This window comes from Coenobita brevimanus, chromosome 21 (genome assembly GCF_032717465.1).
Source record: "Coenobita brevimanus isolate Jiangsu-jjx chromosome 21, ASM3271746v2, whole genome shotgun sequence".
NCBI lineage: Eukaryota > Metazoa > Arthropoda > Malacostraca > Decapoda > Coenobitidae > Coenobita > Coenobita brevimanus.
The window spans coordinates 27802264-27820435 of record NC_136974.1 but is presented as its reverse complement, the minus strand read 5'-3'; the positions used below and the strand labels follow the sequence as shown (position 1 = coordinate 27820435).

The 18172-nt window shown below is 41.7% G+C and overlaps 1 protein-coding gene across 2 annotated transcripts in view; it reads right to left on the bottom strand.

The window, feature by feature from the left end:
• The window catches only part of RIC-3 (RIC3 acetylcholine receptor chaperone), a 488355-nt gene that overhangs the window by 356834 nt on the left and 113349 nt on the right, over nucleotides 1-18172 (bottom strand). For both annotated transcript variants that reach the window (XM_080266705.1, XM_080266706.1), the window contains exon 4: nucleotides 1332-1481. In XM_080266705.1, coding sequence (XP_080122831.1) covers nucleotides 1332-1481 — 150 coding nt within the window. The remainder of the gene's footprint in view (nucleotides 1-1331; nucleotides 1482-18172) is intronic.

The window sequence follows — 18172 nt, the reverse complement described above, 5'->3', positions numbered from 1 at the left end:
GGAATTTCTGCGCATCAACATGACGACACGTGACGCATTGTGTGAGGGGTGGTCGCGTACTAATAGAAAATGGTATTTTTGAGCCACTCTTTGCTCCTACCTCGCGTTCTGTGAGGTAAACTCGCGCATTCAAGGTTTTTGGTTATGATTTTTGGTCACTCGCGCACTGTGATGACGCACACTGTGTGAGCCTACTGTAGTTTCCAGGCTTATAGGACACCATTAAGCTAGTCAACTCAATGTAAAGCCACCTGAAAAGGAAAGAAGAGTAATAAAAAGTGACAAGAGTGATGAGAGAAACAGGAAGAGAGGAAGAAAGGGGGGGGGAGGCAGACACAGAAAAAGAATGATAAAGGTGAAGGAAGAAGTAATCAGCACTGCATCAGGTAAGTGGATGATGGTCATCAGCACCTACCACTATACAGTATATCAAGGTCAAATTTAAGCATACAAATAACAAATGAAGAAAATAAAAATGAGCTGTAAAATCAATACAAACAGTATCTGTTTCAGAAAAAGCATCTACACTGTATATACTGTATCATACAAATGAAAAAATGGTATTGTGCTTAAAAGAAAAAAAGAAAAGGGAGAAAAGATACTAGTACTGTATTACAGATTCTTGCAACAATGTGCGTAAAAATAATGGCACTAAAATAATGCAGAAAATTATAAAATACTGTACTGGTGTGGGTGTTACAAACACACACTTGCAAAACTTAGAACGTAGTAGTAATGTACACAATATTAAAAATGTTGCACAGCTGTATAAATGCAATACATGTCCTCTGCTAAATAATTAGTATAAACAAAGCACACTGCAGAGTAAAAATATGAAGCAAATTGTTTTGCATTAAACTACAAGATCATCTATAAATACTATCTCTACTTTGTTTTGTAACTGCATCGAAGTATATTGTAAATTTTAAGAGTAAAAACATGTGCAGAAAAAGATGAATGGTGCATACTGAACATAAGGTAGGTTAAATGCAATACAGAAAACCATGGAAGAATAATATCCACATAATGAATGTTATTTACCGGTCAGACAAAACTGTTTTAGACTGACACGGATCCTCTTAAAGTTGGGCCAAAAGTATGGAACATTTCCAAAAAACAACAGGTCCACACAGTTAGGTAGATATAATTCTTCCACTTGAACAATCATGGAGCTATGAAGCAAAGACACACACAAAAACAAGCATGGTTTATACAGATGAATACAGTATATGCAGAAAAATAAGTCTTCCTCACAGTCAAACAAAATACAGGTACATGATGTAAGAATAGGGAACAGAAAATAGCCTATGATCTGGCCAACTTCTACCAACTTTCATAATGGTGTAGACAAAGAAGACAACAATCCCAACAGTGTAGAGTGGCATGATGATCCCCATGGCCCCAGACCCTTTGCTCTGTGGGGGCGGCACCATCCCTCCAGCACCACCCATGGGGGGCCGCACTCCAGGCATTGGACCAGGCTGTAATAGGAGAAAAAAATAAGACTGATGTCAAAGATTGGATGCACAAAGCAAGAGGACAATGTAAGGAAAGAAAAAGAAAAAAAAAATGGCTGATTAACACCAAAAGTGGTGAAATGAATGAAACTGTGAAACAAAAACAAACTGCTATGTGGGGGCACGAATACAAAGGTAAGTATGTGCCAAAAAGTGATTTTGCCAGAAACCGAGTACAAAGTTTGTTGACTTTTAAATGTGCGCACTTTCGTTACTAATAATGATACTGTGATCATTTTTGAAGAGATTATAATTCAACATTGTAATTATCTAATTCTTGTATTACTATTGATTTTTTTTTTTTTTTGTTAATTTAGCATTACAGTGATAAAAAACAAAAACATCCCATCCTGTAAAAAGTAGCACCAAACTTTGACAGCGATTTGCAGCACAATAAATGATTTAACATCAGTGTCAAACACAGGAATACCTCCATCTACCTATCTATCTATTTATCTATTACCAGACGCCTCAATCCCGTAAGGGGTGGCCACAAACAAATCGCCTCCATGTCACCCTGTCCCATGCCATTTCATTATCCTGCTCCCAGCTCACACTCCTCTCTCTCATACACCTCTCCACTTCATCTCTCTATCTCATCCTTTGCCTCCCCCTCCCTCTCTCCCCTTCCACCTCACTCACACACACTCTCCTCATTAGTCTCTCGCATTCCATCCTCTCCACATGGCCAAACCATCTCAATGTATTTCTACTAAGGCTTTCTATCATATCCACATCCACACTAGAACCCTCCTTCACTTCATTATCAAAACCTAAACAATGAAAAACTAACACTTGATATCAATAACTGGATGCAGACTAAACTGTGAGATGTCAGGCAGTGGGAAACACACACACACACACACACACACACACACACACACACACACACACACACACACACGAACAGCCGGAGAGAGAGGACGTCCCAGGCATCGCTCCTAACCTTGACTGTTTAGGTACTTTACATTAAACATGGCTGAAAATGTAAACAATGAGGGAATGGAATTTCAAGGATTTGATGCTAATACTAATGTCATGGACCTGGTGAAAACATTAATTATGAGGATTAGTGAACTCAAAAAAAAAGTAGAGAATCTAGTGATAAAGGATGTGTCAGGAAATACGGAAACCACCATACAGAGTCTAATCCAGTCCAACGAAACAGCCAATGAAGAGATTAGGAATTTGAAGAGGGAAAATGTTGAACTGAGGAGGAAACTTGAAGAGAGTACTAATAAAACGGAGAAGGTGAGTAATGTATTAGAAGAACATAAGGCAAAGTGGGCACATGTAGAAGAACAGAAAGAAGTGGTCAGCTTAAGATAGATCATCCAGGAAGAAAGGGAAATGAACAAGAAAGAAATGGAAGAAAATGTAGTGAAAATACTGAAGAAAAAAGAGAAAATAGTGAGAGAAACTGTAGAAAGGAACAGATGTGTGGTAGTATTTGGAAACAGGGAAGAGGAAGAAAAGGTTAGGTTCGCAAGACTCGAGAGAGACACGAACATGGTGAGAGGAATATTAGGCAAGATTGACCCCGAAGGAGACAAGTAGGTAAAAGAAATTGAGGAAGTAAGGAGGATAGGGCCTTATAAGAAAGGGGAAACAAGACCAATGAGAGTCAAGTTTACATCAGAAAGTGTAATAAATGAGATACTTAAAGTGACCTAGAAATTAAGCAAAGAGGTGGGGATGGAAAATATTATAATAAGAAAAGATCTGAATGAAGAAGAAAGAGAAGTTTTAAAATCATTAAAGGAAGAAGTAAAGGAAAAAAATGATAAGAGGACAGAGGAAGAACGTAATACTTTTTTTTGGAGAGTATTGGATATGAAAGTAAGGAAATGGTATTTAAGGAAACAGAAGTGAAGGAAACTAGGGGGGATGGTTGTGAAAGATCAGAAGTTGAGGAAGTGGTACGGACAGAGAGTAGGAGAGAAGAGGGTATTAATAATGTCAAAAATAATTTGAAGGTGATATATACTAATGTTGATGGTTTCATATCGACAAGGATCGAAATTAATGATTTCTTGAGAGAACATGAACCTGATGTCATGTGCTTTGTAGAGACCAAATTAAGAGAAGATATTGATGCTTCATTTGGGAGATGGTAAATACAAACTGTGGAGAAAAGACAGAAAAGAAAAAAAGGGAGGAGGAGTGATGATAGCAGTGAAGAACAACATAAATGTAGATACTGTGGAAATGGGAGAAGGCAGGGCTGAAGTGATATATATGAAATTAGAAACTGGAGAGAATGTTAAGAGAGATATGGCGGTAGTGTATGTTCCCCCAAAGACGAGAGCATGGAAGGATGACGAATACCATGAGATGGTGTCAGATATGGCTAGCAACTTCCAAAAAATAATTGAGAAAAGCAATAATATAATTTTGGTGGGTGACTTTAATTGTAAAGAGGTGAACTGGGAGGAATGGTACTCGGGAGGCGGTGAGGATTCGTGGGGCACTATGTTATTAAATATAATAATGAATAATGTGATGACGCAGTGGGTCAAAGAAGAGACACGGTTTCGAGGTGAGGACACACCAGCAAGGTTAGATTTACTGTTCACCAAAGAACCCGATGTAATAGAATCATTGGAATATCTCTGTCCTTTGGGAAAAAGTGATCACGTGGTCATTGAGTTCCAGATGTTAATAGGAGACGTCGAGCCAAGAGACGAGCATCATAGACAGGGAAGATACAACTTTGGCAAAGCAAATTTTACAGGATTGAGAAACTTTTTTGAAAATGCGAATTGGAGAAAATTCAGAGAAACAAGAGAGATACAGAGGAAGTGGGATATCTTTCTAGACCTCTATAATTTGGGAGTGGAAAAATTTGTACCAAGAGTAAGAGGGAAAGAAAACAGGAAAAAGGAGTGGTTTAATAGAAGGTGTATGATAGCCAAAAAAGAGAGAGATAAGGCGTGGAACAATTGGAGAAAGAGAGGTAACGACAGAACAAAGGAAGAATATAAAAGAACAAGAAACGAATACACAAGAATACGTAGGGAAGAAGAAAGGAATTTTGAAAAAGGTATAATTGACAAATGCAAGGATGAACCCAAACTGTTTTATAGATTTGTTAATGGCAAACTGAAACAAAAGGAAGGAATCACCAAGCTGAAAGTAGATGGAGAGGTCTTTAAGGATGCGGCAATGCAAGCAGAAATAATGAACAAACGTTTCCAGTCAGTTTTCACTAAAGAAAAGGAGCTTGTGGAAGGGGAGGGAGTGATTAGAAATGTTCCGGTGATGAAAGATATAAAAGTGGAGGTGCAGGAAGTGTATAAATTACTGGAAACTCAAGATGTAAGGAAAGCCCCAGGACCTGATGGAATTTCTAATTGGGTACTGAAGGAATGCAGAGAACAACTGGCGGATAAAATTCACAGCTTAATTGTATGCTCACTGGAAGAGGGGAAAGTGCCAAAAGAATGGAAGAAGGCAAATGTGGTACCAATTTACAAGGGAGGAAACAGGGAAGAACCCCTGAATTATAGACCAGTGTCTCTAACCAGCATGGTCGCAAAATTGTGTGTGAGAATCCTGAAAGACAGATGGATAAAATATCTGGAAGAGATGAATATTTTGGCTGAATGTCAGTTTGGATTCAGAAGTGGAAGGTCATGTGTTTCAAACTTGTTGAGCTTTTACTCAAGAGCGATTGATGTGGTACAGGAGAGAGATGGTTGGGTGGATTGTGTGTACTTAGACTTAGAGAAGGCCTTTGACAAGGTACCTCATAAGAGACTAATGTGGAAACTAGAATATATAGGAGGACTAAAGGGGAAACTTCTGGAATGGATGAGAGACTTTTTGAGAGACAGACAAATGAGGACAGTAATAAAGGAAAAGATGTCTGGATGGAGGGAAGTAACAAGTGGAGTCCCTCAAGGCTCAGTGTTGGCGCCAGTAATGTTCCTGATTTACGTAAATGATATGGTAGATGGAGTGAACAGTTATGCGAGTCTGTTTGCTGATGATGTAAAGATCTTGAGGAAGATAGAGGTTGAGGAGGATTGTAAAATACTGCAGGAGGATTTGGATAGGATACACAATTGGAGCCGGACGTGGGAAATGAAATTTAATGTAAAGAAATGTAAAATATTGGAAATGGGTAAAAGTACCAGGAGACCATCACTGAATTATTTTTTGGGTAATGAATTAATCACAAAAAGGAGAGAAGAGAAAGATTTGGGAGTGCTGGTCCAAGATAGTTTGTCACCAGAAAAGCACATTAACAAGATAGTTGGAGAGACTTATAAGCTCTTGACTAACATAAGAGTAGCATTTCATTATATGGATGAGGAAATGATGAAAAAATTGATAGTGGCCATGATCCGCCCCAGGTTAGAATATGCAGCGGTAGTGTGGTCCCCACACAAAAAGAAAGATATAAACAAGATTGAGAGAATACAAAGAACAGCAACCAAGATGGTCCCCAGTCTGACAGACCTGTCATACAGAGAGAGGCTGGAAAAACTGGATTTGCCTTCGTTAGAGGAAAGGAGAAAGAGGGGAGACATGATTGCGGTGTTCAGGACCATGGTGGGAGTAGATAAAATTGACAAAGAAGATCTGTTTGTATGGGATAACAGAGCAACAAGAGGACATGGAATGAAATTGAAAAAGTCAAGCTGCTTGAAGGATATCAAGAAATATAGCTTTCCTTACAGAAGTATAGACTTATGGAATAGCCTGGACAAAGAGATCGTCCAGTCTAAAAACTTAAACGAGTTTAAAGTTAAATTCGACTTATTGAGAAACAGCGACGGAAACCCACGAGCATAGTACATTCCGTGTATATCACAATTAGGTATATTCTTAAATATTGGAACGACTTAGACAAAGAGGTGGTGCATGAGAAAAACATTCATGTGTGTAAAGGTAGACTTGATAAATGTGGATATGGAGACAGGACAACACGAGCATTGCTCAATTCCTGTATACTACAAATAGGTAAATACAAATAGGTAAATACACACACACACACAAATGAAAATTGAATCTACCAACACTACAGGAGAGAAGGAAATGAGGAGACATGATTATGCTATATAAATGCATCTCAGGGAAAGAGAAAATAGACATAAATGAATATATAACCTATGGGGAAGCATCAACAAGAGGACACTGCAAAAAACTACGTAAAACGAGAGGCAAATAAGAAGTAAGGAAATTAAGTTTCCCAAATAGGACAATTGATCAATGGAATGCACTACCAAATGAAATAGTGTGTGCCAAAACTATTCATAAATTTAAGGATATGTATGATAAAAATGGTTTAATACATGGGACAGTATGAGCTTGACTCATTCCTGTAAAGATACACCTAGGTAAGAACAATTAGGTAAAATTATTAAGATGGAGTAAATGACCTAAGGAACCAAAATGGTACAAAAAATACTAAAAAGAAAGAAAGAAAAGCAATGAAAATGGTACAACAAATAAATCCATCCATCCATCCATCATTCAATCCTACGTTCCCCAATAAGAAGCGTAGGAGTCCGGGGCTAGGCAAGTTGGTCCTAATATTGAGATGAGAGGGACCAGCTTCACTCATCCCTGAGTGGCATTACATGAGGAATAAGCCCCAACCACCCCTTGGATACAAACCTACACAGGCTCAATCCAACTGGAGCACCTTAATTACCCACTAAACCACCAGGTGCCATAATTTGGTTATATGGTTACCACCCAGCATAGGAAATGGTTTCCTGGTGTACAGGTAACCATTTGGCTTGTCACTCAGTACTGAGTCACCAACAGGCAGAAGGAAGAGGAAAGAATGAAGGAAAGAAAGAATGAAGAGGAATTGTAAAGTTACCAATAGGCAGAAGGATGAGGAACGAATGAATGAAAGAAAGACAGAAGAGGAAGGAAGGAAGCGAGGAAAGGGCAGACACCCAAAGCAGCATGACATCGAGTGAGTGGATAAATTAATAAAAACAATGAGAAGGGGCCACCTTTGGAAAAAAAAAAGAAAAAAAAAAGGAAATGGAAGTACAGCAGACCCTCACTTTACCATACCCTGCTAGACCTGATATGATTTAGTGAACATTTTGAGATCCCCGGATAAACCGTTGTACATACCAGATACAGTACTACAATGTATCCAGTAAATGGGAAAAACCATGTAGACCTTCTGGACAACTGGCCTACTGGATCAAACCAGACTGCTTCCAGTGTGCGGGGTGACTCAGAACACAGTTACCAATGCTGGTGACAGTATTTTCCAGTTGCTTGGGCTACCCATGGGGAAGTGCTATGACAAGGATACAAAATTATGTGCCAAGTAGATGTAAAATGGGTATAGTTTTCATTTTCAGTACTAGAATATGTTATTTCATTCATTTATTCATTTATTTTCCATTATGTGTTGAAATCCCACTTCAGGGGGTGGGGGGGGACCACTGGACTTACCATATGATTGGCTTTATCGGATCAGGTTCCCCTCCAACTGATTCAGTATGGAGAGGGTCTACTGTAAACAAAGAAAATGACCCAGATGTAGGGCTGTACATATAGCCAGATGCCTTAACTGAAAAGGAGGTGGCCACAAACAAGTTGCCTCCTATTCGTCCTTTTCTCCATCGTCAAGCATTTCTCTCTCTCTCTCTCTCTCTCTCTCTCTCTCTCTCTCCATCCTGCATCACTTTCTTGCACTTTCCACTTTACTCTTGGTCTCCCTTTCCCCCCTCTCCTTTCACCTCACTCAAAACAAAGCTTAATCAATCTCTAATACTTCATTCCTTTCGTACAGCCAAATCACCTCAGGGTACTCCACTTAACACTTTCCTGTGCATCCGTATCAATACCACAGTGCTTCCAAATTTTTCTTTGTCTGCTTGTCTCTCAGTGTTAACTTCTCATGCTCCCTTTGAGAAGCTGGGCAGAGGAGGAATAAGAGTTTGCTGCTAGATGGGTGCTATGCACCCACTATTGTGGTGGAGGGATGCAAGCAGACAGTTCAGAGGAGCAGTGACTACTGAAGTAATGACAGAAATAAGATAAAGATGGGACACAGCAGCAAGGAGACAGAGGGTGACAGGCAGCAGGGAGACAGAGGCTGAAGGAAGCCAGTAAGAGGAAGAGAGCTAATGAGACAAAATGCCTTGACTCAGCCTTGTTGAGAAGTGCCCTATGTGGGGAACCTCCTCACACATGAGAGTTGCACTCTATACAGAAGTGAGTAAAACCCCTGTACAGTACTCTACACAGAGGTGTATAAAACCTCTGTATAAAGTCAACAACTGCACAGATATAAAGAAGGCATGGAGTCAGTTTAGCACACCGTATCTCTTGGACACAGATTTTACGAGAGGTAATATGATCCTTCCATGATAAATCCCATAAGAATGATACCCCAAGTATGTTCAAAGATGATGTAGGACTGAGTTGGATATTGTTACAAAATAGAGGACACTCTGTGGAAGATTTTGATGGGTTGAAAGATGTATGAGCTGAGTTTTTGCTGCATTAAAAACAAGATTACTTTTATATCTATCAGAGATATATGCCATGTCAGACATTATGTGCCATTGCCTCAGTCCTTGTTTGCTGAAGTAACTGCTGAGATGGATGCTGTGAGAAGCAAATGGAAAGGTGAAGGTTGAGGTCATCAGCATATGAGTGGATGAGGTTTGATGTACAGCTTGGAAGGTCAATGATGAATAGAAGGATGAGAGTTGGTGAAAGGGCAGAAACCTATGGCATGCCACTATTGATAGCTCTACAAGAAGAACAGAGGCCATCTATGACAGCAACTACAGAATGTCCATAAGGGAAATTAGAGACAAAGACACAGATAGATGGACAGAAACTGTAAGAGGGCAGTTTGGAAATTAAAGATATATGCCAGACTCGACCAAAAAAATTTTTGTAAAGAATAAACTCAAAATTTTAGAAATACAAGATGTTAAAGCAGTTGGGTGATAAGTGGGTTAGGATTGGTCGCCCTTCTTTGGGACAGGCTGAATGACAGCAAACTTCCAGCAAGAAGGAAAGGTATTTACAAGCTGACAGACAAAGGTGAAAGAAATTACTTTGGCACAGTATACTCTAAGTACAGCAGCACAGTTCTTGAGGACTACAGGAGGGACCCCATCAGACCTAAATGCCACGTTAATATTGAGGCCAGTGAGGGCAGAAAATACATCACCTGAGGAAACTTTAATGTCAGTCATGAGGGAGTCAGAGGGGGCAAGTGATCGAGGAACAGAACCAGAATTGTCAAAGGTAGATCTGGAGGAGAAAGTGTGAGCAAAGAGCTTTCCTTTTTCTGTACAAGAAACAGCTACAGAGCCATCAGAGTGAAAAAGAGAAGGGAAGGATGGTGAAGTAAAGCTGTTAGAAAGGTGTCTGGTAAAGTGCCAGAAGGAGCAAGAAGAATCTGAATCGGAGAGTTCAGAGCATTTAGTATGATTGTTTCTTTTTCCCCTTTTCCCTTGTACAAAGGAAAAGGGGAAAAAGAAGTGTGTGGTAATCATAGGGGCATTTGTCTTCTTAGTATAATAGGAAAAGTGTATGGTAGGATACTTATTGACAGAGTTAGAGGAAGAACAGAGGAATTAGTTGGAGAAGAACAGGGAGGCTTTAGGAAAGGAAGAGGTTGTGTAGATCAGATATTCATTCTTAGATCTTTAGTGCAAAAGTTTCTAGAGAAGGGAAAGAAGTTGTACGCGGCTTTCATGGATTTGGAGAAAGCATATGACAGGGTGGATAGACAAGGATTGTGGAAAGTATGAAGAATATATGGAGTAGATGGAAAGTTGTTGAATGCTGTGAAGAGTATGTATGATGGTGCTAAGGCTGCAGTGCGTGTGGATGGTGAACTAAGTGAATTTTTCTCTTTGGAGGTTGGGTTGAAACAGGGATGTGTCATGTCTCCATGGTTGTTCAATCTGTTCATGGATGGGGTAATAAAAGAGGTACAAGGTAGGGTAGTGGATGTTGGAGTGGCCCTGGTGAGAGAGGATAGTGTTTGGAAACTCCCTGTACTGTTGTTTCCGGATGATACTGTGTTGTTGAGTGAAGACGAAGGGGAGCTGCAAGGCTTGGTGGATGAGTTTGGGAGAGTGTGCAAGAAACGGAATCTAAAGGTGAATGTAGGAAAGAGTAAAGTGATGGTCTTTGAGAGAGGTGAAGTCAGTGAATGTACAGCGAAGTTGGATGGGGAGGAATTGGAAAATGTGAGTATGTTTAAGTACTTGGGTAGTGTGATGAGTAAGGATGGAGGTTTGGAGGGTGAAGTGCTTGAAAGGGTACAGCAGGGAAGAAAGGTTGCTGGTTCTTTGAAAGCAGTGATAAGAAACAGGGAAGTGAGCATGGAAGTGAAAAAGTTACTACATGACAGTATTGTGATACCAACTCTAACGTATGGAAGTGAAGCTTGGACATTGTTGGAAAGACACAAGTCAAGAGTGAGAGCAGTGGAAATGAGTTATTTAAGAGGAGCCTGTGGAGTCACATGGAGAGACAGGCTGACGAATGAGGATATAAAGGAGCGATGTGGTGTGGATGTGGATGTGATAGGATGTGTTACGAGGAACACACTGAGGTGGTTTGGCCATGTGGAGAGGATGGAGAGTGAAAGACTGATGAAGAGAGTGTATGTGAGTGAGGTGGAGGGGGGAAGAGGGAGGGCGAGGCCGAGGATGTGATGGAGGGATGGGGTGGAGAGGTATATGAGAGAGGGGGGTGTGAGTTGGGAGCAGGGCAGTGAAATGGCGGGGGACAGGATGATGTGGAGGCGATTTGTTTGTGGCCACCCCAAACGGGATTGAGGCATCTGGCAATAGATAGATAGATAGATAGTTTCTTAGCAGAGTGAAGAACAAAGTTGGCACAATTCCAGGCAGAGACACAAAAATAGATGGGATTCAGAGGTGGGTTTGTTCTACTATCTTTTGTATGTCTTCTTGTTGTGGACAGCATTAAAGCAGGTATGATTAATCCAAGCATTTTTTGCATTAGTCAAACGATCAGAGAAAGGAATGTATTTTTCCATGCCCGAGAGAAACACCTCCATAATGTGTGGGGCACACTCAGATGGCATGCAGTCATGGAGGCAATAATCATTCCAAGGAAAATCAAAGACATGACTGAGGGCCTCCCAATCAGCAGTTCCAAAGTGCCACTGCCACCACTTCCTGAGAGGGTCCACAAGCCTTGCTGGAGTAATAGGACCAGATCGAGGAGCCCAATGGAGTGAAATGAATAACAGTGTAAGCTTAAGGGTTAGTTTTAAGGAAGAGATCAAGTATGTTGGAACTCTCTCCAAGGTGGTCATGGATACGGGTAGGATGCTGTACAAGCTGGTCTAGGTCATTAAGGACAGAAAAGATGTAGGCCTGTTCACCAGGTGATCAGTAAAAGGACAGGAGAGCCAAAGGTGGTGGTGAACATTGAAATCACCCAGAATGGAGATTTCTGTGAATGGAGAAACTGAAAGGATGTGCTCCATCATAGAAGTATAACAGTCAAAGAATTTTTCACAGCCAGTAGAACCAGGGGATAAGTGCACAGAACAGATATATTTAGTCAGAGAATGACAGGATAGCAGAAGCCAGAGAATAAAGAATTCAGATGATTCAAGTTCAGGTACATGAAAGCAAGAGCCACCTTTGGCTCTGAAGTGAGTATAGATAAAGTAGGAGGATACAGAAAAAGGATTTGCTATCAGTCGCCTCAGACAGATAAGCCTCACTTAGAATATGAAGATGAGGTTTACAGGAAAAGGAGTGGTGTTCAACTGGGAGAAAATTAAAGAAATGGCCAAGAATGCTACAGAAATTAGCAGTATACAAAGAGGGAGTCAGACAGAGGTTCCAAGCATCTAACTAGGTTGTCACCAGGAAAGTGATGGATGATGAGGGCTTTTGTGGTCTCCCCCCACCCCCTGGACTCTGAAGGCAGGTGTTTAGATGCCATTTTTTCTTAATTTAGAATAGGAAGTGTGCTGTGTAATGTGCATGTAGTTTGGTGTTGACAGTTAAAGGGAAATGTATAGAAGAGTATGCTGGCCAACTCTCTGTATTACTGAAACAGTGAAAAGGTTCAGCAAAGGGGGATGGTCAGAAGCTAGTCCTGAGGAATGATGAAGTGTGAGCTCCAGCTCTCCCTCTGATCAGTGTTTCATCCATCTTGGAAGTACTATCCTGTCTAACTGGTGCTACAGTTAAGTTTGGTTTACATAATACCCAAAATTAATGTCTAATACGGCTAAAGACTTTACCCTTATAGGTCAAAGAATGTCATGATTAAGCTCAAAACACAGTATTAAATTTAGGTATGAAAGACAATGAGGTTAAGACTTAAAGACACCAAGGTTAGAACCAAAGGATAGGGCTCTCTCAGCTAAGGTAGGTCCTGTCAAGTTTGGTCTGCGTCATGTCCATGTATACATATATATATGTATGTATTGGCTAAATATCTATAATTTTCTAGAAGGAGGAGTCTGTAGCACAGGCCAAACAGGGTGGTACTCCTGAGGGGAATGGGAATGCTGGTGATAGGGAGAGTCGGAGCTCCTGTTTCACTATCTATCTAACCAACCCCCTTTGCTGACCTTTTCAGTGTGACAGCAATATGGAGAGTAGACCAGCATACTCTCCCAAACATTTCCTCTATCTTATGCACTACACTACATGCAATTTACATTTCACACAACGTATCCCACTATGTCACAGGGGATGGCGCCAGCAAGGGCATGCGGCCAGAAAACTTTGCCCCTGCTACCTAGTGGCGGACTTCTGGGGGGGGGGGCTCGCCGGCATAGATCATGGGTATGGGGCGAGCTGGGACTTGAACCTGTGCTAGAGGGTACAGGGCATTGTGGTTCCCAGGCTGCCGCTTCCGTCTAAAACAGAGAGGCCCGAACCTGGAAGTAGCACCCAAGGAGGCTGCCCTATCAGTGGGTGTATAATGGCGGGACAGTTGCAGTGCCAAGGCGCACTTGGAGGGTGTCCCTGCAGCTGTCCTGGCAGGGTGCCCCGGGGCCACTACCACAGCTACTGGTAAGCTGGTGGGCTAGGGGTCCCAGATCCATTACCTGGACCTGGGACTGTGCAGTGGGTGGGGCCTGTGGTATGTCTACCCGTTTTATTATTAACGACTATGACTAAATACAAGAATAAGCTTCAAAGCAAGCCTGAGGACATTAAATTGCCCAGGGGGATGAGAGTGGGTTCTTGGAATGTGGGAAGTTTGAGAGGAAGAGCACGGAAAGTCGTTGAGGCATTCAGTAAGAGGTGGGTGGATGTGGCATGTTTGCAGGAAGTCTGGTACAGGGGTGGATCAGCCAGAAAGATTGTTGGGAAGGATTGCTACAGTAAGTTGTTTTGGCAGGGGGGGAACAGACGGATATGGAGGTGTGGGTGTGTTGGGTGCGGAGAAATGGATGGAATATACAGCATTATGAATGTTATGAGAGTAGGCGATAGGATATTGGTAGTGAAAATTTTGTTTGGTGGAATGACGACTGCAATTATATCAGTATATGCTCCACAAGCAGGCTTGGATGAGGTAGAGAAGGATAGATTTTGAGATGACTTAACATATGTAGTAGGTGGTATGGGGGATGATGAGAAGTGGTTTTAGGAGGGGACTTAAATGGTCAAGTAGGTGAAGCAGCTCAAAGTTATGAAGGAGTACAGGGGGGATGTGCGTATGGTATAAGAAATGTGGAAGGGGAATGGATACTCGAGTTTAGGGAGGCAACGAACATGATTGTGTGCAACACACATTTTAGGAAGAGAGAGAGTAGGTTCATTACGTACGAGTCTGGGGGAAATAGCAGTCAGACAGATTATTTTCTAGTTAGGAGGACTGATAAGAGGTTAGTGAAGGATGATAAAGTTATAGGAAGTGAGGAGTGTGTCAAGCAGCACAAACTATTGATTTGTGATATGGTGCTTAAGGAACGAGTGATGAAAATGAGGATGTATGTACCTAGGAGGAAAATATAGAAGCTGGAAATCCAAGCAGTAAGGGATGCCTTCTATAGCGAGATGAGGAGAGTGGTGGTTGATCAGGGAGCCGTAGACAGAGGCGTTAATGAACAATACAGAGCCCTCAAGAACAACCTCTTGAGAATTACTGATGTAATATGCGATTGGACAAGAGGACCACCAAGACTAAAGTAACTCGGTGGTGAGATGAGGGTGTAGAAGCTGCAGTTATAGAGAAAAGAAGGCTTTTCCAGGAATGGAAGAAGGGTGGTAACATGGAGGAATACTTGGCTGCCATGGGGCAGGGCTAGAGGAGAGGTATACAGGGCGAAGTCTGAGTCACCAACACTTTTACTTGATAACCTAAATCATGGGGAAGGGAAGAATATGACATTTAAGGTGGTGAATCAGATGAAGAGGGATAATCGGGATATCATAGGTGAGCAGTGTGTGAAGAATGATGAAGGAAGGGTAGTGGTGAACAGTGAGGATATTAAAGATGCATGGAGAGGGCATTATAGCCGGTTGTTGAATGAGGAGTGTGACTGAGACAGGGAAGGTTTGGAGCCAGCAGATCCAGTGTTTGGCCCTTGGCCTTTGATTAATGCTGCTACTGTGAGTGAGGCAATAGGCAGGATGAAGGTGGGGATGGCAGCAGGTGTGTCTGGGTTGACTGCTGAAATGTTGAAGGACTCAGGAGATATAGGGGTAAGGTTAGTTACTGACCTGATAAATATGATTATATATGTGTGTTGTCCCAGATGACTGGTTGAAGAGTGTAATTGTAAATGTGTACAAAGGCAAGGGTGATGCCCTGGAAAGAGGAAATTATAGAGGTATAAAGGTTTTAGATCAGATAATGAAAGTAATGGAGAGAGTTCTAGAAAGTATGATTAGAGAATGAGTGAATATTGATGAGATGCAGTTTGGGTTTATGCCAGGCTGTGGGACCACTGATGCCATGTTCATTGTTCGACAGCTTCAGGAAAAATATACTGGGAAGAAAAGGGATCTGTATTTTGTTTTTGTTGATTTGGAAAAGGCCTTTGACAGAGTCCCTAGTGAGGTGGTGAAGTGGACAATGAGAAAGCTTGGCTTGGAGGAGTGGCTGGATAGGGTGGTTATGGCCATGTATGTGGGTACTCGCACCCAAGTAAGAGTGAATGGAGATTTGAGTGATGAGTAGTCCATGAATGTTGGTATGCATCAGGGGTCAGTTTTGTGTTCCATGTTGTTTATCATGGTACTTGAAGCCCTCTCACGTGACTTCAGAAATGGACTCCCGTGGGAGATGTATGCTGATGATTTGGTGTTGATTGCAGAGAATGAAAGGGAGGCAGAGGAAAGATTTAGGAAGTGGAGAGATGGTATGGGGCACAAGGGCTCAAGGGTAAATGCAGATAAAACAAATGTGATGATATCTAGGGCTGGTGGTGGTACAGTCAAAGAAGAGGGAGGGTGGCCATGTGCAGTCTGCCACAGGGGTATGGGAAGTAATTCCATCTTGTGCAGTGTTTGTGATAAATGAGTGCACATGAGATGTAGTGGTATTAGAGGTACACTGCGAGATAATGCCGATGTTATGTGTGCGGCATTTCAGGGAGAGCAGGTGGAGATTGTGTGGCGTGAAAGGACTGAACTTGCTGATGAGTCTCTTGAGTGTGTGGAAGAGTTTTGTTATTTGAGAGACATGTTATGTGCTGAAGGTGGGGCAGGAGCTAGCTCTGTGGCTAGGGTGAGAAGTGGTCGGAAGAAGTTCAGGGAGCTGTTGCCTCTCCTGACACTGAGAGGACTCTCCCTATGTGCTATGTGGTCTTTGTATGCAGCATGTCTTATGAGTGTGATGCTGTATGGTAGTGAGACCTGGGCAATAAGGGAAGAGGATATTCGCAGGCTCAGACGTGCAGAAATGACAACGATTAGGTGGATGTGCAGTGCATCCCCGCATGCAAGGCCTGGGGAGGCTGGGTTTACGATGGAAGAGTTGAGAGGTAGGATGGGATTGGAGTGTATTGGTGTTGTGATGAGATGGTTTGGGCATGTGGAGAGGATGGGAGATGATAATTGGGTGCAGAAGGTGAGAAGTGTTAATATTGAGGGTGGGGTTGCGAGGGGCAGACCGAGAAAGATGTAGGATGACATCATTAAGTGTGAACTCAGGGTTAAGGGACAGAACAGGAATGCTGCCACGGATTGTGCAGCATGGAGAGCCGCCATTAGGTGACCAAGGCTGACGCATGCAAGCATGTTGGAGCCATCAAAAATGAAACGAAACAAAACGAATCAGTTACTCTGAAACGTGGCAGATATTCAATATTGCTCTTCATGAAATATAAAATTTCAGTCACATTTTCTACTTTTCATAATATCTAATACCTGTACGTGTAGCTCAAATATTTAAGAACTCGATTCAAATGTTAAATTTTTCATCGGTTTCTCAAATTAAATTTCTGGTAAGTTGGCTCAAAGATCCAGTTTCTTGGCTTACATTATTTTCTTAATGCATTTAGCCCTGTTTCCTGTGTTATACTGCACCTTTACCCAAATCTACAAAACCAAAACCCACTTCTGGTGGGATTTAACTGTTTATTCACTTGAGATGTGTGCTGCTTCTCCTCTAGCATATAAGCAACTGACATAAATGATTAAGAACACTGAATCGGTAGAGAGGCAGCATGTGGGCGTTAGCCCCGAAGTGGTGGCAAGTGAAGGTGTGTAGGAGGACTACTGGGGCATGGGATAGGCCCTGAGGCCTTTGCCCAAACACATTAGAAATAAAAAAAATCTATCTATTTATGCTACTGTATACTGAAAAACAAGGAGGCCACTCGGAGAGTGCCACATCCGTACCCATCAGCTGGTCTAAGGGCTGAATATTTGACTAGATACTGCGACCTTGACCTTTGACAATTACTCTCAAAACTGAATTATTGTACTTCATCCTTGCCTCACCCTTAACACTTCCACTAACTCTGCTTCAAATCACATCAAAACAGTCTAAGCTGACCTTGCTTACTGAGTTTCACTTTTGACCAACCCTTCCACCAACTAGCTATGAATCAAATCTGATCAAAACTGTCTGGGTTGCCCACTGACTTTGACATCTGACCTCTTCCTATGACCCTTCTCTGATTTTTCTCAAAACTGAATCTGAAGATATTTGCAGTGCTCCTGTGTTCACGAAGTGAGAGCAGGTGTTATATACAAAGATCCCTTGGTTATCGCACACACCTGGTATCGCGCCTGGTGTATGATAACAACATTATGCAATAATGAACACAGAGAATCTATGGGATTTATCCTAATTGATATCTGGCATCCCAAGTGTAAACCCAAACTTTCCCATTTACAACAATTTATTTCCAGTAAATACATATACCGGTATACTGTTATGGTCATAAGAGAAACACACATAGGCATGGTTAGGTTAATAGAAATAATAAAAAGAGCACAACAAGGAAGAAACAGATACCATACAGAGGCCTGAGATGGGTATGAGGTAAGGGGTTCTGAAACTAAGAGGTGGAGAATTAATGGTCATCTGGGATTAACTCTTTGAGTATGGACTCATCTTTAATCCCTGAAAGCCATCAGAAAAAATTTTTTTTGCACCATCATTGTTTGCAGAAACCAACTCCGGTGCACAATAATGAAATGCACCATTATGCTTGGAATGCAGATTTTCATCTAGCAGTG